A 23,533-nucleotide genomic window follows, 5' to 3' on the forward strand; every position below is an offset into this window, starting at 1 on the left:
TGATCGTGAACGCACGGCGGTCGCAGCCGCCGGCGGCTTTCTGGCGATGGTGGTGTTCAGGAGCTCATGTCCTGGGTCGGGGAGGGGGGAAGAACTGCAGCGCCGTCTGTCTTGTAGGGACCTAAGTTTGAAATCGTAGTCGTTTAAGTGTGGTATCAAAAGTGGACCTGTACATCTATTGTTGCTAGTCGGTGGCAGGCCAAGTATAAAACCGCCAGAAGCTTTTTGAGAAGGGTGCTGTTAGGATGTGATCTGACTTCGCGTGTGCATTGCCGCTAAGATAAATGCGTGTGTGTACGCAAGCATGAAAACGCTTCTTTTCATTGAGTTTGATATAGCGCAAGAAATCACATGACTGGTGTCAAACAAGCGGCGAGTTCTACTTCAGAGCTCTGGTACATACTGTTCCCGGTGCCCGACATCGACCGGGGAGACCGGGAGACCTGGCGTTGTAACTGTCAGCAGGGGAAGGTGCGTTAAAGTCAGTGATACTGCTTAGGGTAAATTGTCATTTGCGACTCATGCCCTCGGCCAAAAAAAAAAGGAAAAGTTTAGTTCAAAGGCCTTTAAAGTAGGGATACTGAATAACTGGTGCAAGAAAACCAGAAAATGGGATTTGTCATGTTAATAGGTACAGTCTCTATTTTTATGATGTTTTTAACTACTAAAATAACGTGCATCAAAATTACAGAAACGCAGTACTCTGTTATATGAGCTACTTGAAAACGAGATGTGCAAACTAGTTTTTCTTGTGCAATATTGTGTGTAGTTTATGGTAGACTAGAATAGTTATCCTGGCAAGTGCACTCGCAAAATAAATTGATCTCCAATGCATCACGAAAGTTTATTCCACCAAATAATTTGATCAAATTCCGAGCTGATCGACTGTTAAAGAAATACTCAATTTAAATAAAGATAGGCAACATCTTAAATTGGGTGTGTGCATGTGTGGAAAAGTATAAAAGGAGGAAATGACTAGATTCAGTGTAACTACATATGAATGCAACAGTGTCTTTTCTGGAAAAGAAAGGAAAAATGTGTTTTGATGAAGAAAAATGTTTTATAGTACAGTTTAATCACACATTTAATGATCCTTAAGCCTGTTTTTACCCTTAGGGAAAATGATAAAGTTGAGCTTGTAAGTTTCCTGTGTGGAGTTGGTAATGTTTGCATAAGTGGTATTACATTTGCATGGCTTGCTACAAAACGTAATTCATAGATGTTACTTTAGTGACAGATTTGCCTGTATTCACACAGTTACATTTTGCTATTCAGTCATTGTTTCAGACTTTTTTTCCTTCATCTGCACATTGCTATGCACTTCCTTTCAGTTAAACTTGATTATTCTGCCTGATGTGTTAAAAGAGGAATTGCTGAGTACTTAGTTTGGATGGTTGTATTTAACTGTGTCTATTCTTGTGGCAGATATCCTCCATATAAACACAGAATTCATTACATCTATCTAGTGCTTTGGGAGAACTTAAGCCGTGCTGAATAAAACGACCCATTTCCCATTTTACTTCTACTTTTGTACCAGATCTGTTTTGTTGTTGTGATGTCCTGTTCTAGTTCCTGAAATTGCAGGTATTGAGAGTGCTGTTATATAGTAGTCAGCTGGGTTTTTTCCTCTTGGTTACATAGGTGCTCAGTGTTGGGGTTTCATGTGTGAAGTCAGCTATCATCCATTTTTTTCCTATTTCTACTAATCTGAAATAATACATTATCATCAAAGATACTAACAAGATCTGGAGCTAACCAGTGAAAATGATAGCGCCCCGCGTACCAACAGTGTTTAGTTGTTTCTTTGCCCCTGTAGAAGCTCTCTGGGAATCCTGGTGCAGTTAATGAACCATTTGCAATTCAGTTTCATTGAATAATTTGCAACTTTCAGGTAAGGAAACCCAAGGATTCAGTTTTTCACCTGAAAAGTACAAATACCAAGTTGAACAGTAGCTCTGATTTGCTGTTCTTGTTACAAATCTCTATTGGAGGGTTGCTAGGAGTTGACACTGAGTTACTGCTGGGCAAGCAGACCTTCTCTGCTGGAGAAGGTATCTTCACGAGCAGTTGGCAGGGTGTTCCTCTTGAGAACTGGGAAGTGATTTCTTGGGATAGACAGCCCTGTGGCCTTACATGGTTTTTCTCATCCTGTGACCATTTCATATTTGCAAAATGAAAATTCTCTTGAGAGAATTGCATTTCTATTCATATGGCTATAGAAAGTATTCCTCCAAATATTTAGTCTTCATGAGAATACTCTTCCATCACTTGGAGGCTGGCATTGTTTCATGCCTTTGAGGATCTAGAGGTTAGATGCTAGGACTTTCAGTAGAACAACTACTTTGAAACAACAATTTACCTCTATACTGATTGTGGTTTCTCTGAAGTATAAAGATGGCAATTCAAGGATCAAACTTTCTGAAGAGGACGATCTCATAATTGTGTAGCTGATTAGCACACTTATGTGATTACTCTAATTATGCTTGCAAACTGTATTTGCCCTGAACACCAATAAGAAGTAGCTGTGAATTATAAAAGCTGGCCTAAAAGTAGCCAGTCCTCTGTTGGTGGATGCAAGGTGTCATCCTGAACCAAAACCAACACTCGTGGAGACGCTACCTGTAGGTGTTTAACATCTCCTCGCATATTTCAGTTGTGCTTCTTGATGTTTAACACCACTGATACTCAGACGTCAGGCGTCTCTAGCAGAAGATTGGGAAACAAGAGTGCTAGAAGCAAGATACTGCTTTCCTAGTAAAACACGTCCTTTTGCCTATTGTGTGGTGTTCCAACTGCAATTCGCTGCATTGCCTTAACTTTATAGCCTCAGCTGTGTGACTCTCAGTGAGTAAAATTGGATTTAGCCTGCTATCAGGACAGCTTTATTTTGGAAATATTAATGCTATAAGGATGTCCTGGAAATTATCTACTGCGCCTTCATAGAATCTCAAGATCCAGACTAATGCACCCTCTTTGTTGTAAACCTATGCGGCTTCCAGTTTCTGCCTGATTCTGACAGGTGCAAAGGAGTGGTTCAAGTTGTTGTATTTTTGAATATTGTATTTTTTGAAAAAACTGTGAAGGACCACAATTTGAGGAGAAAAAAACCACACTGCTGCTTTGAGCATTATGATACATGGAAGTAGATTAGCTGGGTTGTTGTGTCTGTTGTGCCTCTTCATTGCAAGGATTTACCATAATTTATGAAGGACATTAAGGATGCAATTTTCTTGCTCCTTCAGCATTTACACAGTTCTTTTTCTGTCAGAATCAATAGCAATTTTATCATTAATTTCAGAGCCAGGCATATTTTAATCACGGTAGCTGTCAATCAATTATTGCTTTTTATGTTTATTTAATAACAGAACTGCAGGAGACCTCAGAAACTGTAATCAAGATGGAGCCCTGATTGCTCTATTTGTTACATTAAATGTATGAGGATGTGCCCTTAACCCAGACACTGTCTGATCAACAGAACAACAGGAATTATGAAGAGATGAATCATGGGTTTGGGGAGAAAGTGTGTTGGTGCATTGTTTTTGTTAACCGTGCTTTGTTTAGATTTCATTTATGTTTAAACAGAGCATGGGCCACAGACCAAATTCGTATTCCCACTTTTGCTTCTTTATTTCTGTTGTCTAACAAGACTGTGTAGTTATAAGAGCAGAATCAGGCCCTGGATTTGGAAGTTCATTTTTAGCATCCTGTATCTTGTCATTTTATGTCAAAGTTTATGTACATACAGATTTTGTTTAAGTCACATCTTTGTGATGCAAAAATACTTACTGATCATGGGCTTTTAGCAAGACTTGTTAACCAAAAATATTTTAGTTACATGGCCCTTCTTGTGTCTTTCAGGAATTCATCTGAATTTTATTTAGAGGAAGGACGATTCTAGTTAGGGTACAGACAGAGATGGCAAGTTTACTGCACTGCTGTGCTTTGACTCCAGGTTTCCAGAGAACAGATGCTGCTTTAATCCACTGTAGCACAAAGCCCTAGTATTAGGTTAAAGGGGACTACAAATTTAGCTAAATAAATCTTCTTTTGCTTCCTTACAATAGACAAAAGACTAGAAACATTTTCATAAAATTATTGTAAAGATGTCTTTAATAAAAATAAAGTAAAAATTCCAAGCTTTGGTATGACAAAAAAATCAAACCCTTTTGTCCCTGTGGGAGAAGCAGAAAATTAGAATGATGGCTTTGAAAGACAGGAAAACAAGAAAGTAAAGCAGTAATCTTCTTTTGCTTCCTTACAATAGACAAAAGACTAGAAACATTTTCATAAAATTATTGTAAAGATGTCTTTAATAAAAATAAAGTAAAAATTCCAAGCTTTGGTATGACAAAAAAATCAAACCCTTTTGTCCCTGTGGGAGAAGCAGAAAATTAGAATGATGGCTTTGATAGCCTTTAATACAGGAAATTGATGTAGTATATCTGTTAATCAGATTCTTTCAGTAGTTCAGTGTCATCCGAGTTAAACTTGTGCTTAAAAACAAAGGACCCAATTCCCTGTTGCCTTATGTTGTGCAAGCACAAACTAAAAGCAACAATTATGATTTGGCTTCCTTTTACATAAGTGGCTACATACAGGGCAGGGCAATAGAAAAAGAACCCTAAGCTTGTTTTGAGGGGTACTTGCGTTGTTTACTCCAAAAAATTTCAGTCGCCCCTAAAATTCACCAGATTAACAAGGATGGATGTGTCATGAGTTTAAATGTTTTGGTAAGAATAGAGAAAAAGAAAACTAACTTCCTTCTGTTTGTTGATATATACGTGACCTTCCAGGTCATCTTTATGCAGTGTAAGGGAAGTGAGAGTGCAAACCTGATGCATTTTCTGTTGCAGGGTATGTTTACAGCCAGTCCTAAAACTGCGTTACAGGAAAGTTCACAATTTGACTTTAATTTAATTTTCACTCCTCACCTTTACAGTAGAATGGACCAAACTCAATCTCGGTTCACACGGAGAGTTAAATACAGCCGTGGCTATGGACATTGTAGCTTAGTCAGTTGTATGTTGGACTGTATTTAACTTGAGAATAGTGTCTTCTTTTTAGTGTAGCCTACAGCCGTAATGATTATAGTTGTGATCCTTTCAGTTTTCATGAGTCAAGTTGGAGGAGGCCATGTCAGTACTTGCACAGAACTCCAAGGAAAAATCTTCAGGAAGGAATGGATGATTTAGTTGGAAGCACTCCTACCTTTAAAGATAATACCAAAGACAGGGTTTCCCTCATGGTTCAGGGAGGTTGTGCTGAGGAAGTCATCATTCAAATGAGATGGACAGCAGTGTTCCTGTTCCAGCTGCAGTTCCTAGGAGTCTAACAGTACATAGAACAGGCCCGTATAAACCCCTGACTTTCTGGTCATGTTTCAGCTCAGTAATAGCTTTCCTCTCAATCTAACTTCCCTCGGCACTTTCAATTGGGAATAAAACTTATCTTTATTTTTCTTTCTTACGTGGTTCTGCTGTATTGCAATATGCTGTGAAACAGCTGTTGAATTTCCATTCTAGAGGTGTCTGGGGTGATTCTCATGCTTTGAAGTTAACATTTCACAGGGTGAATGCTAGATAATATTTTCAGCTGTTCTTAGATTCTTGAAAGACAGTTCATTGTCGTTGTTTCTATATTCTTTTCTTATATTTTATTCTGTGAACCTTGTTTAGAAGATACCAGTGATGTGGTGCATTTAGTAGAAACTGGTTTCAAGAAGGAGCTGATTCTAATGCCTCAAGTTTTGGGAGAATGGGACTTTACAGCTAATAGTTTCCTATTAATACTAGTAGTTAATGCTTTGTAAAATTGAGAGAGAACAGAGGATTGCCCAGCATTTATTGGAAATTGTGCCAAATGGTGACAACCTGTTGCAACCTTGGATTCTTTTTTCTTACTAAAACATGATTAAGATGTTTTTGATCAGGTTAGCCTAGAAGAAAAGAAGTATTTCAGGTTTTCCTGTGGTGCCACAGTGCAGCATGTTATACAAGATCATTTCTGGCTGCCTTTGGTTGACATTTTCAAAATCTGTCTTTGCACAGTATTTCATTTTCAGTTCACAAAATGGTGACTCTTGTTTTCAGGAATTGGACTTCTACCCTTGTCCTAAAAGACCATTTTCCATTACGGAAAGATCTATGAATTGAGTCGTGGTAAAGAGCCTATAAATTCTAAGAATGATCCAAGTTCTGCATTTTAGACCCGATGTGCTTTTGTGGTTGATCAGCCTGACGTGCAGCCCCCAGCTAAGGCAAGCTCTGTCAGCAGAAGTCAGTGCAGATCATCAATGCTTCTGGGAGAAAGAGCCATACTGGGCATCTGTGTGCTGTATCAAAATGAAGCTGCTACACGCTGCAGTACAACCTAACAATTACTCTTGTTCTGTGCACGTGCAGTAAATCCTCTGTTTCTAGGTACTGATGGAAGTAGCTAATAAAATTATTTAGAACATAGAGCAGAACTTAAAATTTGGTAATATTTTAAGCTTTGTAAGGAGAAAGTTCTTGGCTTATAGCAAGCTTTGAAATAGCATTTATAGGTTTCCAAGACAGGAATTGCTACCTGTGTTACTTTTTTATTGTGATCAGTGAGGTGGGTCAGAAGTCCTACTGAAAGCCTACATTTAATTCCTCACTAACAGAGAAAGAACTATAAAATATATAGACTCAGCATAACGGAGAGGAAATGTAAAAGGAAGGAAGTTTGTGAATGAGAAAAAGCATCTGTCAGCTCTTTAACAGATTTAGAGGTTGTAAGCAATCTTCTGAGGTTTTGTTTGTCCTAAGAGTGAAGATTTACGCATAGTAAGGCACAGAGTATCTTTCTGAGTATGTCTGCAAATATCTTCTGTATTTGAAGACGTTGCCTTGAATCTATGTAACATCTAAAACATTTTCTTTTCCACCAAACTCCATACTTCCAACAAAAGATCTCTCACCGTTTTGTTTCCTTAGACATTATGTTCTGTACACTTTGATATAAAACTTGGGTGTGTTGCAGAGGATAAAAATCTCACTTTTATGAGGATGCCTGTGATTAAAGACTGGTTAGCAGTGATTCTGTTCCACTAAGTTACAACACAGACCTCTCTCAGTGCGTGCAGAATGCTCAAGGCCAGTTCCTGTTCTCACTAACTCGGTAGCAACATGTACTTCACTGAAAGCAGGAACAAGGGTTCTGTGTTCTCATCCATTTTCTTTCCTACCTGGTGAGAGTTTCCCATGCCTGTTTGCGTTTATGCATATCGAAATTACATTGTTCTCCCTTAGAGAAAACTAGTAGGGTTTCTTTGTCTTTTGGGGTTTTTTTTAGACTTGGCACGACGTAGTTGGCAGTCAAAATGCAGGGTTTGTGCAGTGTTTAAGATTGAGTGATACTTTTATATTATACATACTTCTAGATTCAGTTAGATCCATAAAAGGTCTTTTTCTGATCAGACTTCTAACAGTCCATCCTCCTTTAAGATCGGCTTTTTTAAGTACCTTGCTCTATAACCTTATAAGGTTTATCTGTAACTTCAGAGAAAAGTCAAACAACCACTAGAAGTTGAACAATCCCTTTCTTTCTGATCTTAAAAGTGGGAGAACTTTAGCCAACTACTTCTTAAATCCAAGGGAGAGAACAAAGTATTTCATGTTTATCAGTGACATTGTTTTAAAGCACACCTCATTAGATAATAACAATATATTATTAACTAATTGAAATGGAATCCCTTGGTTGTTTTAAGTAGATCTTTATGTATAACATTCATTTGCTACTTAAGTGAAAATATGGCCTAAACTAATACAGTTGTGATGTGATCTGTGACTTTACCTGATACAGTGTCCAATACAAAAAGATGGTTTTATTGTCATTTCTGCTATGCGGACCATGCTCTTTGGTTTATGATGATTCTTAATTTCCCTCTGCCCAGGCACACGGACATACTTGAAGGGAAAGGCTGGCCTGCTCAAAAATTGTTCCCAGCTCTCTATACTGCACCTTATTTGTAATGATTTCGAATAGTAAAGGGGCAAAACCTTCAAAAGAGTCAAATGATAGGCTTTATCAAGTATATTTGATCTAAGATGAGAATATAGTTTTGTTCTAGGTATAAAATTTCAGTGCCTGAAACATTTCATTTACTCAGTAAACAGGAATTCGTTAAGGATCTTTAAACTAATTCATGTTTATATGATATACAGTATATAAGAGAGGAAGGAAGAGTATTATCCACCAAGGACTGAATGGGGAGAGGAAACTAGTATTTAGTCTCTTACAGAACCTAATTGCCAGCAAGCTGATTTCTCAGCAGTGCCATTCTGTATCACCTCTTCCTCTGATGGGCTTGACACAACAGCTGAAGCCACAACAGAGGTGAAATACAAGGATGGCTGGTATGGGATGCCAAGGATTTTTGCATTATATCAAATGCTGCTTCAGCTGTGCGTGCAAATCAGTTTTTTTCTCAGCTGCAGAAACTAAATCTTCCTTTTTAAAATTAGCATTGTATAAAGGTCATGTCATGATATAAACGGTAGAATGTGTATTAATATCTTACTCTCTTAAATACATGCCGTATGCAGTGTAGATATGCTAAATAAGAGGATTTCAGTTGGTGAATGATATATCTGAATAAATAATAAATAGCTGAGGTCAAATTCTACCACAGCTGCATTGAGAAACTCCATAGATTTCTGAAGCTTATCCTATTGTGCAAAAGTTTACAGAGGAGGAACAGGACAAAGTCTGCAGTGGTAGGTAGACCTTCACAGATTTTGTTAAATGGTCAGATACCACAGTTACACTTAAATTTTTAGCTTCAGTCCCTATAAGAAGGTAAGCATCCTTTTGAAGCATACATGACATTTTCTGATGTTAGTGTGTTTATGGTCAGCTCATCCTCTTGATGTGTCAGCATAAAAAAACCCTCTAAAAATTGGGCTGATAAATTTGAGAACTCTTCCTCCAGCCACAAGCCTCAAATTATTACCATATCTTTTAATAATATTTGCCATTATCTTTTAATAATATTTTATCCATTTTTTTTAAAGAGTTTGAAGTATGGAATATGGTCATTGCTGAATAAACATACGCTGGGTGATGATTAACGCAGATTAGCAGAGAATGATGTTGTCTGTCTTTACCTGAGATAGAAGCTAACATTTGTAAGCTGTACTCAAGTTCTGTTGATGCTGTCAGTCTCCTTTGTTACTTTCTAGCTGCTAAATAATGAAAATAAAATACAGCTTTGCCTTTAGCAGGTAGGCTTCATAAGGCATTAAATGGGTACTGGTTGAGGGTGGGTTGGTTGGTTTGTTTGACCCTTCTGTAGTAAATACTTGCGTCCGCTAGCCAATATGCTGCCACTGTTTGACTTAGTCAAAGGTGATGTGTGAGGTCTTTAACCTTCCTTCTCCTCCTCGGAAGCTGAAGATAATCTCAAGTAAGCTCTTTTCAAATGGATATTCTTAGTTCTTAAAAGTATTATAAAGGTTGTTCCCTAAAATGGAGAAGTTGGGTAGATTTTTGCTTGGCTGTCTTTTCATCTTGCTGGTGTGCCATCTCCATTTCAGAAGAGAGAGTTCATTAATTCCTACGTTCCGTTTTGGCGTGGAGAAAATAATCTCTCATCTTTCTTGCCCTGCTCTCCACTACTACTAATAGCATATAAGATTGTGGGTCAAAATGCCCTTTTTTAAAAAACATTTTTATTAATGCCTTTTATGGGGTTATTTAGTGAGAATTAAAACTTGGTAGCATCCAAGTGAGTAGATGTTGGGTTTTTCTGTAATTTTGAATCCAGGTCTTGGACGAGAGAGCAAATGAAGGTTTGCAGTGCACATAGTGGTACTGGTCTGGAACTCTGGTTGCTCTGTCAATGGTTGTTTTAACTTAAGCTGGCTGTTATCGGCAGTCTTATTACACAGAACATTACAGAATGAAGCGGTTGCTTTGTTAGTGTTCTAAGACACTTCTGAGACACATGCAAATTTTGTCTGGATTTTTCTTGCAATGATATTTAACTTCAGTAAGATGAATTACCTGGGACATTACTTTGATGTGCATTCAAAGGTTTCATTTGTTTTGAACAGAAACAGCTGAATTGAGAGTGCATTCTAAGTAAAACAAGTTGGTCAATATTTCTTTCCTGGATCAAAGCTTTTGTCAATGCCTGTGAATACAGTTGTCCATCATAATGGCTTTGAACTTTTGACAGTGTGTATTTGAAGGTAGATTGGTTTGTTAATGTCATTGCATTTATTGAATTTGGGGATTTGCATAAGTTCTTAATGTAATTGACTTTTGTTTACTAGAGAGTACAAAACATACATGACAATAAGAACTAGATTCTAATCTGTTGCAAACTGTACTACTAATATACTTCTGCTCAAATGTTCTCACTCCATTGGGGAATATTGTAAGGGGGGGGAGGGGGGAGAAATCTGTTGCACTGTACTACTAATATACTTCTGCTCAAATGTTCTCACTCCATTGGGGAATATTGTAAGGGGGGGGAGGGGGGAGAAAAATGTTAAAAAACTAGCTTGTATGAACTACATACGGCTAGCTTTGCATTTTAAGAAGTTACATTAAGAACTTTTTGTGGAGAGTAATTTGAGATAATACAATGCATACATCAGAGCTTTAATTAAATACTACTAATATACTTCTGCTCAAATGTTCTCACTCCATTGGGGAATATTGTAAGGGGGGGGAGGGGGGAGAAAAATGTTAAAAAACTAGCTTGTATGAACTACATACGGCTAGCTTTGCATTTTAAGAAGTTACATTAAGAACTTTTTGTGGAGAGTAATTTGAGATAATACAATGCATACATCAGAGCTTTAATTAAATACACCTCCTGGTTTATAGCAGAAAGCACTGCAGGTACTGAAATGTAAGCCAGCTTTGAAGCAGTGGGGTGTGTACCCTTGTGTCAAGTGAATGCTTATGTTCAGATTAAGTTGTGTATGGGGAGTCATAGTTTTAGTTAGCAGTGTTACGTTTGTAATTGTCATTTAAAATTTCACATTCAAATTAGGACTTCGGTGCATTTGGAAAGACAAAGTTATATGCAAGAAATTAACTTTTGTAGAGGTTTGTTCCTATGTGGAATGCCTAGATTTGACCTAAACATTTTCGCCATTTAAATGTTTTTTTCCAGGCTTCATGTTGGAAGTGTCTGTCCATACCAGTTGCTCTAGCAGCTGCCATCGTGCTTCTCTCTGTTACTCAGAGTTAGTTCCATGGGTGACTTCTGGTCTGCGTTCTTTGAGCTAGGTAGAGAATTTGGCTCCATTTCAAGTGGGTATCTATAATTAGGAGTTATGATCAGAGTTTGACTTTTTTAACCTCCAGATTTCAAAAAGAGATAGTTGGTGTAGAACAGATGCGTAGCACTTCTTCCTTCCTGGGCATTTGGGCCTATTTATATAAGATATTTATTTTTGAGTGAGGCATACTGGGAAGCATGTTTATGAAATGAGGTTTTAATACAAAAAGTTTCGCTCTTTGGTTTGCATTTAAATCCATCTCATAAATCATATGGCGGAGTCCCTAGGTATCTAGATACTTCAGCTGTAGGTATCATCTTAACGTTTAGGGACAGAAAAGCTTCTGGGACAAAGGAAGAAAATAAGCTTGCTGAATTGTTCTATCAGTAGATACGACTTAAAGGGAACCAGGTTTTCATGCATTTTTCCTGAAGAGGGGGATGAATGACATGGATTCAGGGAAAAGTAGGCAGGTTAGAGAAGGGATGGATTTGATTAAGGAATTTCATGAAGAACTACTCATGCAAATGCTTCACTGTTGCAACAAATAACATCAACATATAAATACTTCATTAAGTTCAATTTGAATTCAGGTTATGCAGACTACCTGGAGTTTTGACTGCTGTCTCTGGCAAGTGGTACTCTACCACAGTCATGCTTTAAAAACTGCCTGCTTCCTAAAGAACAGAGCACTTGTAGCGTCATGGCAAAGCTGAGTGGTTTTACCATCTCGTGCTGGCTAGAATTTTAAGTTGGCCGTGTTTTTCTTACTGTATTCATATACTTGTGCATACTTTCCACAATTTAGAAGAAAAGGAATTTATTCTGTGTACCTTTGAACTTGTGTTCATACTTTTCAGGCTCTAAAATGCTATGGAAAAATCTTTAAGATGTAGCACCACAAACTTATTATGTTGTCATACTTTTCTTTATGTCCAAAACAAATTTTTTACAGGATGAATGTAATGCTGATTTGTTCTCATGTGCGTACCATCCAGTTGTTAGGGCCTGTTTTCAATTTCGTGTCTTTATATTACGCTGTTGAAAGTCCATTCTAAATGAATCATGAAAATAACTAGTGATTTCAGAGAATGTTTATTGGTAAAATAATTTCCTAAGTATTTACTCTGTTTTGCTGGGAGGGTCTTTTGGTTCTATTTTAAAATGTTGCATGCAGTTTTGGTTTGGCATTTACATTGTTTAGAAGCATGTTGAATTTCTTTGTTGCTTTTAGTTCCAAACTAAATCTGCAACATACTGGTTTGAACATTTGGATGATTTCTGTAAGCATATGTTCTCATTATTTTTGTATTTTAGTCCTACAAATGCATCAGGACGCTTCACTACTTGTAAACTGTGATGTTTCTGGAGTGAGTGAGAATACTGAATAATTCCTTGCATCTGATGTTATCATTATATACTTTCTCTTTACATGCATGTAGTTTTAAAGATAAGGTACTGGGCCTTTTTACTGGGCCTCAGTAAAAAGGGAATTTCTGCTTTTCTGGTTATCATCTCTCTCTCTTTCATAGTATAGTTGCTCTGAGAGGTAAATGCTTGTGCCTGTGGATACAAACCTGCAGCTTCTCTGATAATTTTGCCATTATTGTCAGTGGAACGAGTAAGTCTATACTCATGGAAAAGCTTGGGGTTTGTTCTTTACTGAAATTTAGGTCTTGAGGACTCTTTCCAGTTTCCATTTTAAGCTCAAATGTTGAAGTTTTCTTGTTTTCAAAATTTTGTCTTGATTGTGCTTATTTTTGGTTTTCCTAAGATAAAAGTTTGGCAAGATTTGAAGGAAAAGGAAAGTGTGAATATAAAAATGAAAAATAAATCAAAGAACAACAGTAGATATTAAAACATCCTGAATAATACGTTGTTTTAAAATGTGATAGTGGTTTTAGTGTACTGGTTACTAATTACAGCCTCTGTGATCAGAAGTAATAACTGAAGGTATAAAACGAGAGTCAGGGAAGAAAAGACCTGCCAGGTTTATGCTGCTAAATGCCCGGAGAGGAAATGTTTTGTTTTGGTCATGGCTAACCACACAACTACATTTGGCGATTAGACAGAGGGAAGGAGGAGACAGAGCTTTTTCTTATTAGGTAATTCTTGAAATGAACTTATCACCTGAATAGTGGGAAATAACTGTAAAAAAGGTGACCTTTTTCTAGCTAGCAACAACATCTACTTCACATTTTGCCAGCTTGGATCTATTGTATGCTACTTTAGGCCAAAGATACAGCCATGCACTGTGTTACTCAACTTTGACATCTAGGCAAATTAGTTAGAAAAGCAACTTTTGGCAGCCACTGCCCGCACTTTGGTATTAGTCTTTGATTCAGGCAGAGCAGTGAGCTTTGATTCTGTCGCTGTTAGAGCGCAGTGTGCATCCTGGGTAAATACAGTGTTAGCTGCACTGTGGGGATGACCCTTATCTCACTGCCCTGCTGATGAAGCCAACAGATCCTTCATGCATGCACATATGTCACTTCAGCTGATGTATTTTAATTTAAAAGTGTTTGCAGAGTGTGTGGCTTAGCTCTTGCAGGAAGTCTAGAGCCATACATACACAGAAGAAAAGAAAATGCCTGAATCCATCTATGTTTGGTATTTAGTACTGGTTTATAGTCATTAGAAAAAGTAAAATTAATCTGATTTTCACCAATAGTTTTACGTATCCATTGAGATATGTTAAAAATACTGTACTCAACCTGTTTCCATTTTTCTGTAAGCCTTTCTTCTTCCCTGTTGCTCCTTGATACAGTGGTGTTTTCGGGTTTTTTTAACAGTATTGCAAGTTGAGGTTTATGCAGGAAGAAACTTCCAGTGTCAATTTCTCATAAAATACTGACTCAGTTCAAAAAAGTAATTTAGATGTACAAAGAAACAAAGTTTTTTCCATGGTTCTGTTTTAAAGTTTTGTTCATGCAAAGTCATATTAATAGTACTAATTACTTTTAAATATTTAATTTCCATTTTCACTCTTTATCTGCTCCATTCTCTGCTTCTTTGTAAAATACTGGCAAGCAACCTTTCTCTCTTTCTGGCTCGGCAGATAATGAATGTCTATTTTCTGCTGAAACAGGAGTGTGATAAAACAATCGGAGTTCTAAAAATGAAAGGTTAATTTCAACTGTTTTGCATTCTGCTAATATTATGCAGTTGGAATACTCAACATATTGCCAGTCTCCCTAGAAATAGCCATTGCACATTGCAGGGAGACGAACCAAATTCATCCACTGGATTTTTTTAAGCACAAATTATCAGTAATTCTACTGGGCATGTATAGTAGGTGCCAGATGCCTCAAAACAGAGACCTTTCCTAAAAAGTTCTTTCTCATTCCAGTTGGGACTGGGTCAAGTGTTACATTGTCCGTTTTTGCAGTGTACTTAATGTACTTAATTTTCCACCCATCTGAGAAAGACAACGTGTGCAGGGCGGCTACTGGAAGTGAAGCAGTGCTAGAGAGGTGTCTTAACTACTCCCCTAGTCGTAGGGGGACTTACTCTAATTCTTGTTGCAAGCCTGGAGCAGAATCCCTTGACGTTTTTGTATGTTGGCATTTTTAATAAGTGGATAGATAAAAATCTCCCTTGTAACCCTGCAGTGACTGGCTCGTGTTCTGAGTCTGTTTTGAAGCAAAGGTACCCTTTTTAGCATACAGTCTTTCAAAATAGACACAGGCAGGATGATTCTCAATTCCACGCTCCTGTCCCACATTGCTCTGGGTGTACTTCCTCCATAGTGGAGCAATGCATCTTGTCATCCTTAAAGCTTCACACAAGTCATATTTGTTGAAATATTTTTCTTTTCTAAGCATATGTAAAGTAGTAAGAAGTAGAAAGCAAGCTGCTTTTCTTTGTCAGTGGAGCTTCATTTTTATGAAATGAAACTTCGTATGAAGCTTCAGCTGCTCTTAACAGACAAGGCAGAGCTGAATGGGAGAAAGCCTTCAAGTATGCAGTACTGACTGTGCATGCTTGTTTGCTTTAAAGGGCTGTCGTACTGTTGAGCAGGAGGCTGCCTGTTGTAAAAGATAATTACTTCCCCGATTCAAAGGTCAGATGTGATGGCAGGGAATAGGCCTATGAGCAAAATAAGATCAAGCATTACAGTCAGTCAAGGATCATATTTACGTCCGGAAAAAGTACAAAACGCAAACTAAAAATAAAGAAGAAACCCCTAACTTTAATCAGAGCCTCAGGCAGACCCCTCTCCAATTTTTTCTGATCAGGGCAGTACCCTTTTTGTTGATGAAAAGGTTAAGTGATCCATTGAAGGTACCATTATTAAAGTGTCAACATGAGATTATAATCAGTGTGGAAGGGTTATTAAATAGTTCACCATTTAAGGGCGAGGAAGGCAAAAAACCTCACAGAACCTAAGAAGGGGGAAATAGTGATAATTCCTGACTTCCTGTTAAAAACCAATTTACCTTACTTGTATGAAAAGTACTTACAAATAAGCTTGTAATTAGGAGCCTGTGATGTACAAAATAGTGTGGCCTCACAGTTAGCAGAACAGAGAAACGTATTTTAGTATTTAAAGAGAGAATGTGAAGCAGTTCAGTATGTAGTAATTTCTTTAATGGATACTTTAGAGAGAATGATTTGTTTGTCTTTAATGGGTGGTTACACAGTTTCAATGTCACTAGCAAAACTCTGGATAATTTATCATTTTTAAGTTGAAAGCCAGCTGTATCACAGAGGGAAAGGGATTAGTTTCCTGTCAACTTCCTTTTTGGAAAAAGTGATGTGTGCACACTGAAAATATTTCCAGCTTGGGTAAAGTATGTTTGAAAATACCCTTGGGTAGAGTCATATTTTGATGGGCACAGAAAGAGGACTTGCTTTCAGTTTTACATGTTTATAGAAACATTTTGAGACATTTGAGGGGTTTTTTTTCTCCTTCGCTTCAAAAAGTACACACTGTTCAAGCTAGGAGAGTTTTGCCAGCGTTAACCTTGATCTCTTCTGGCACTGTGGTCCGGTGGAGAATGTTCTTTCAGAAATCGCTCTGTACTTTGAACTGTTGAAGGGACTGCTGTGGTATGTGTGTGCAGCAAGGGTCACAGCATTTCATTTCTGAGAGACAACAGGAGGGCTTTATTTTTTATGTTCGTATACATGTGAATGAAAGCAAAATAAGAAATACAGGGCGTGGTGGGAACGTGGAATTTTACTCCTTTAGAGTTTGGATGTACCTGTTCCTAAAACAAAAGGTAGGGGAAGTACTGCAAATGCTTATATTCATGCATGTGTGGAGTGTTTACTAAGTCTTTTGAGTGATTAAAAAAAAGTAAAATTTCATTTTTCTGTCAATGCTCTGTGTACACAGGATGAGGCAGATAGTAAATATTTATGTGAAACGTGAAAAAGACATACTGTGGAAGTGAAAGTGCATACACTATTGCAATGTGAGAATGCCCTACTGTAAATGTAAAACAAATACAAATTACTACTAGTCATCAGTACTTCAGGATAAACCTTGACTAGGACTCAGTTTTAAAATGTTTCCTATTGTGTACAACTCCTTTAATATAAAGGGTTTTTTCTTTCCTTTATTCTTTTAGCAATACCAGCATTCAAGTGAAAACAGTGTTTTATTTGCCAGATAGCTCTTACTGTGTTTTCCCTACCTGAAACTATTTGGCTTTCATTAGCCAGAAACACCATCCCTTGGGATGCTTTACTACAAAGCATGCCAAAAGTATCCTGTGGGAGCAATCTTTTACTAACAGAGAAATACATGAGATTTCTCCTGTAGGTACTTTTTCCCAACTTCAGTTTCTAGAAACACAGTAGCTCACAAGATCCATTAAATCCCAAATCTCCTTTGAGTAAAATGAAAGTAATCCTTTTATGTCAAACTGTAATATAACAGTAAGAAAGTATTGCTTTTATTTGTCAAAGCAAGGAAAGACACAAATAAGCATCTGTCATTTTGAAGTAGAACAACTTGGAAATGAGCAGTCTTGTAAGAAATTAAAAGTTTTATTTTACACAGTGGTTGCTAAGTGACTTACTCAGGATGTTATTAGTAGTTACTGTATAAAGTTAAATAATGCTTGAAATCTCCATTCTCCTGCTTGACTCATGCTCTAAAGATGACCTCTGCAACAGAAATAGAGACTTGCTTAGATTAAAGTGAAAACTATGGTGTTTGACATGAAAGCCACATTACCCTGTACTAACTGCATCTAAATTTGAACAAAATGTGCTGGATGTCTACATAAAATGATACTAAGCAAAACTATGCTATTTGTTGCTGAGAATTTTGGAATACAAAGCTCACCTGAGGATTTTCCTGTCTTTTCATTCTGTCTAGTGTTGAGGGTGAAGCTCCAAGCAGTGAAACTGGCACATCTTTGGATAGCCCATCTGCTTACCATCAAGGACCTATAACACACAGTTCAGCTATAAGTCCAGACCATTACGATCATTCTGCTTACGGGCTGTATTCTGTTTCCCCTGGACAACAAAGATCTCGGAGGCCGAAACTTCAGCACTCAACATCCATACTGCGAAAACAAGCAGAGGAAGAAGCTATTAAAAGGTCAAGATCACTTTCTGAGAGCTATGAACTCTCTTCAGACCTACAAGATAAGCAGGTATTTGAGCTTTGTTACCTAATTTATGACAATGGCAACATGTCTGTAAGCTGGGAAAAATCTTTCCTAGCATCACTTCAGTTATGATGCTGAAAATATCTTTTTTCCTGCAACCAACTTAGTTCAAAATAGTCATACATCAGCATTTCTGAGGTTTTTGACTCTTTTTCTGTGTTGTGTTGTCTCAGTGTCCCATACACCTTCCCCCTTTCCTGAAGAAACGCATAAAAGATATGTTAATAGTGTTAAAAGTAAAAACAGTTCTACTAGGAATTGTGATTTCATGCTTGGGACAAGTACTAGAATGTAATAACGCAAAATATTTTTCTAAGAAAATGAGTCATTTGAAACCTGGATATCTTTGTTGTTGCTGAAAGAAAGGAAGAACTTATTGCAACTGATATTCTCTCATATCTGTGGGGTGAATTCAAGGTCTTAGTTTTACTCAACTAGGCAAAACTCCTATATGCTTTACAAAGAACTGGATGGAAGCTATGTAGGTGTTCAAAGCCTTTGTCCCTAAAAAGGCGCTTCTGTAAGACAGTCAGCCTCAGCCATTCCTTTTAAGCTTTATTCTGAATGTATTCCTATTTGAAAGATGTTTATTGCCATGTAAGTTCATACTTATCATTTGAAAATGATGCTGTAATAGTTTAAGGTAAGCAAATATGCAGGATGCACTGGATTTCACTGGTAGGTGAACAGTAGCCAATACATCAGTGTTTTTTGGTTGGGGTTGGTGGTTTGGGTTTTTTTTTGTTAGAGATCTTTCTTGCCACAGAATATTTTGTTTACTGTGAATCATTGTGGTATATTGCATAGTCACTCCAACTTGTATGTTAACACGGCCAAAGTGGAAGCAAGCAAAATTCCGCAGACAGGAAGTGAACTCCTCCTGATTTTTGGACCACACATTGGTAGTCGGTGAAATTTATAGGCGCTAAGTCTCATTTTCCATCTGTTTGTTGTTCTAAAATTTCAGGATGGAGAGTCATATAATGTTGTTCCAGAGAGACCTGGAAGAACAGAGCTTGAGCTCTGACTTAAAGTTGAAGCCAATATTTGGGATAGCAAGTATGAGTTTAGTTTAGCCTTTATGCTCACCAAATTCTGTATTGGAGTGGGGACATATCAAGTTCCTGATTCTTGATCTAGATTATGCCAGCTCTGCTGTTAAATTGGACCTCCTTGTGAGATCTACAACGTTACTTCCTTTTCCACCTTTGGCAGTCATTTTTGCTTGATGCCTCATAAGGGATGAATATAGAGTGTTAAGCTTACTAAAGAGGTCTCTTGCACTGCAGATATTCCACAGAGCCTAATTCCGTCTGTCCTTTTATGCCAGTTTGACAGAGAATGAGGACTGCAGATGTTATTTTGTATTTGTTCGGGGAGTCCTACACAATAAAAAGTGACAATGATACATAAAGGAAGCTTGATACTGAAGAGTTGCTTACTGCTCTTGAAAAGCTCTCACTGAAATCTCAGAAGATACTTAAAAACTATTTAGGAAAATGTCCAAGGCTTTACCTAAAGGCAACATGCATTAAATATGCATTAAAAGGTGCATTAAATATGTATTAAAATTTAATACAAATATTAGTCACAAGTCTAGTAAATCATCTAGGCAAATTCTGAAATAGTCTCAATTAAAATTCCCACCAAACCCCTCTAATTTATGATAATCAATGATGATGTAATTTTCTGTGTAAACATGTAGGACAACAGCCTGTTTGCAAGAATGAAGTCCAGATAATTTTTTTTATAGAATATTACTCTTTGTTTTATTCTTTCACACCAGCTATGCCAGTTTTCTTTTCTTTAGGTTTGACAATTAATTTTGAGAGGACAACTAAATTTAACAATTCATCATTTGTTTTGAGATTAGGCCAGCAATATAATCTCTTACAATTTATTTAAACACATGTGACCTAATGTATACTACAGATAGAAGTAGTAGCAAATGTGTGGCAGCAGTGGCAGGGTGGTGATAGAAGTTCTTAATAATTTTTTTGATCTTCAGAATGCCTTACAAGTAACCTCACAGCCTCTTCGATATGTGCAAATGTGGGGGTAATTTAATTCACCCCATTTGGGGGTGAAAGGCTAAACAGTATTTTAAAGACAAACTATAGAAAATTATGCAGAGATTTACAGATTCCCAGCTCAGAGGTCAGTCACGGCTTTCTGAGCTTAGTTAAAAGAAGTTTCAAGATACAGTCAAAAGAACAATTCCTTAGCAGTAATCCTGATCTGAGCCCATCGGAGAAGTTGGCCTCCTCAGTTATGCCAATAATGGTGCATAATATTTTTTGCATATAGAATAAAAAAAAAAATTTAAAAAAAATTAGTGATTCACATTTAAAAACACTGAGCCAAAAAGATCATCTTTAATGTGGAAGGGGAATGGGAGCTGCTGAACCAGGCAATAGCACTGAAAGAAATGCATCAACTACTCCCAAATGGTAGACATAATGGACTAGAAAATATTTTTAGTAGCATTTAGTTCCTTCCATAGAAGGGGGATGAAGCCCCTCTGAACATCAATATCTGAACTTAACAATTACTTGCAGAGATCTCCAAAGTGTGAGGAGGAGAGGTTGTGTGTGCACGTGCATGTAACATAAGTAATTAAAACGTGGTGTCTAATGAAAAAGGGTACCTGGATTTGCAAGCGAGGAGAAATGACTTTTGAATCATTGGAGTTTTATGAAAATTGCATGGACTTACAAAAAAATGCTGCCAGAAAAATGGTGGGTTTAATTGTAGTACTAAACATACTGATTTGTGATGTATGTTTTGTGTTTGTGAATAATATGGATCCATCAAAGACTGATCAGAACAGAAATTAAATATTGGGAAAAAAAATGGAAATAAACCTAGTTATTCATCTTGTTCAGTGTTTTTTAAATAAGCGATGCTTTTCATGTTTTGGAAGGAAAGGTTTGAAAATATCTAATGAGTATTCCAAAAGTATTGACATGTCATTTTCACTAGGTTAAATTAATAGAATTTATAATGTATTTATTTTGCATATTCATTCTGTTAATTGGAAACACTGGCAATGTTGAGTGTTTTACACAAGAATGCAAATTATTACAAGAATGCAAATAGATTTGAATTTGTATTTAGAAAGTCTGAAATATGTTCTTGGTTTGAGGAAGACTGTGTATGTGGATATTCTATCAGAGAAACCCCTCTGGAAGCGTATGGTCTGGGAGGCTCAGTTTTGCTTTGATATCAGGCCTGGGTGAAACGATGCTACTTGGTTTTTATTCACATAGAAAGCGATGCATGTCTGGAAAGGTGATGGCCACTTTTAGAATTTACTCCCAAAATATGGCAATTTGCATTATACTTGGATTTCACTTCTCTACAGTTGTCCCTACAGAGAAAGAATGACTGCATTATGCTGCATTAGAGTGCTATCTGGTCTGCTTTGACATGGACACACCAATGCTAATGTGTGAAAACCAAAATTTAAACACACACACACAAATTTCCAGCACCTTAATTTTATATGACAGTATTCACATAGTCATATTTTTGTCTGTATTTTTATGGTGGAACTTGTGAATGACTGTTTGGTTCACCATTTGTGCAGTTGTTAGTCTGGAGCTTTGAGTTTTTACTTTCAAAACCAGTATACACTTTGAAAAATTTCTGAAAATTAAAGTTGTTAAAAGAAATTTTGTTATACTTTAACCTTGTTCTAACCTGCATCAAGTTACAAGTAATTGTGTTCACCCTTCCACAGGTGGAAATGCTAGAACGGAAATATGGAGGCCGTCTCATAACTAGACATGCTGCTCGTACCATACAAACAGCTTTTCGCCAGTATCAGATGAACAAAAATTTTGAGCGTCTTAGAAGTTCTATGTCTGAAAATCGTATGTCAAGACGCATTGTACTGTCCAATATGAGAATGCAGTTTTCCTTTGAAGGACCTGAGAAAGTCCACAGCTCTTACTTTGAAGGAAAACAAGTTTCTGTTACAAATGATGGGTCAAAGCTGGGATCCCTGGTACAGTCTGAATGTGGTGACCTGGGAGAGTCAGCTACAATGAAGTCTCCAGCAGCATCTACTGATTTTGCTGATGCTATAACAGAACTGGAGGATGCTTTTTCCAGGCAAGTGAAGTCCCTTGCAGAGTCTATTGATGATGCACTGAATTGCCGTAGTCTACACTCTGATGAAATCCAGACTCCAGATCAAGTCAGAAGTCGTGAAATGGAAAGGGATAGTTGTGCTCAAACTAAGCCAGCAATTCACAATGTGGATCACAGGAAGCTTGATGAGATGACAGCGTCATACAGTGATGTTACATTATATATTGATGAAGAAGAGTTATCTCCACCCCTTCCACTTTCCCAGTCAGTAGACAGACCGTCCAGTACAGAATCTGATTTGAGGCTCCGGTCTGTGAACTCTTCACAAGAGTACTGGTCCATGACCCACAAAGATGATAAGATAGACACTGATACGAGCTGCAGGAGTACCCCGTCACTGGAATGTCAGGAACAGAGGATGAGAATGGATCATCTACCATTGCTAACTATAGAGCCACCCAGTGACAGTTCAGTGGACTTGAGTGATCGCTCAGAGAGAGGTTCATTAAAGAGACAAAATGCTTATGACCGAGGGATCACTAGTCAACAAGGAAGCCCAAAACACATCCCTCACAGTATTCCTGCCAAGATTATATCCCGAGAGGAACAGGAGGCAAGACATAGGGCTAGGCCTATAGATAGTCATTTAGCTATCAATGGCACAGCAAACAGGCAAAGCAAATCAGAGTCTGATTATTCTGATGGAGACAATGACAGCATCAACAGCACTTCCAACTCTAATGATACAATAAATTGCAGCTCAGAATCTTCTTCTAGAGACAGCCTAAGGGAGCAAACCTTGAGCAAACAAACATACCACAAAGAAACTCGCAACAGCTGGGATTCCCCTGCCTTCAGTAATGATGTTATCAGGAAACGCCATTATAGGATTGGACTGAACCTTTTTAACAAGTAAGTACAGCGTTTACTCCTTTTCTCTCTGAGTTTGGTAGAAACATAGCCACTGAACCAGGAATATTTTTCTTGTATCAGATAAGTAAGACTGGTGTCTGATGTTGACTTTTCAGTGAAAAAATAAGCTGCTCGTGGTGACCATTCATGTTAGAGTACTTAAAGTTGACATCTTCATAGTTAAACAGCTTCAGGGGAAAAGAAAAAATATAATCATGTGTATATATATGGTAGTAAACTATTGAAGAGGATGGATCGGATTCCTTTCTTGTTGAAAAATATGGTGGCTTAATCCTGATCCATTTTTGGTGTTATAACAAATTCAAATTTCTTCCTGCCCTAATCATGTAGGTATTTGTGGTGGGTTGACCCTGGCTGGACACCAGGTGCCCACCAAAGCCGCTCTGTCACTTCCCCTCCTCAGCTGGACAGGGGAGAGAAAATGTAACGAAAGGCTCGTGGGTCGGGGTAAGGACAGGGAGAGATCATTCACCAATTACCGTCACGGGCAGAATAGACTCAACTTGGGGAAAATTAATTTAATTTGTTAACAGTCAAATCAGAGTAGGATAATGAGAAATAAAAACTACATCTTAAAACACCTTCCCCCCCCCCTCCCTTCTTCCCAGGCTCAAC

General features: G+C 37.5%; 1 protein-coding gene across 1 annotated transcript in view; it reads left to right on the forward strand.

Annotated features, from left to right (window-relative positions):
* The window catches only part of IQSEC1 (IQ motif and Sec7 domain 1), a 152,488-nt gene that overhangs the window by 84,033 nt on the left and 44,922 nt on the right, over positions 1-23,533 (forward strand). The window contains exons 2-3 of the mRNA XM_009283286.2: positions 17,593-17,875; positions 21,633-22,897. Of these exons, the coding sequence (XP_009281561.1) occupies positions 21,639-22,897 (1,259 nt within the window). The 5' untranslated portion in view covers positions 17,593-17,875; positions 21,633-21,638. The remainder of the gene's footprint in view (positions 1-17,592; positions 17,876-21,632; positions 22,898-23,533) is intronic.

Source organism: Aptenodytes forsteri, unplaced genomic scaffold, assembly GCF_000699145.1.
Source record: "Aptenodytes forsteri isolate BGI_AS27 unplaced genomic scaffold, ASM69914v1 Scaffold870, whole genome shotgun sequence".
Taxonomy (NCBI): domain Eukaryota; kingdom Metazoa; phylum Chordata; class Aves; order Sphenisciformes; family Spheniscidae; genus Aptenodytes; species Aptenodytes forsteri.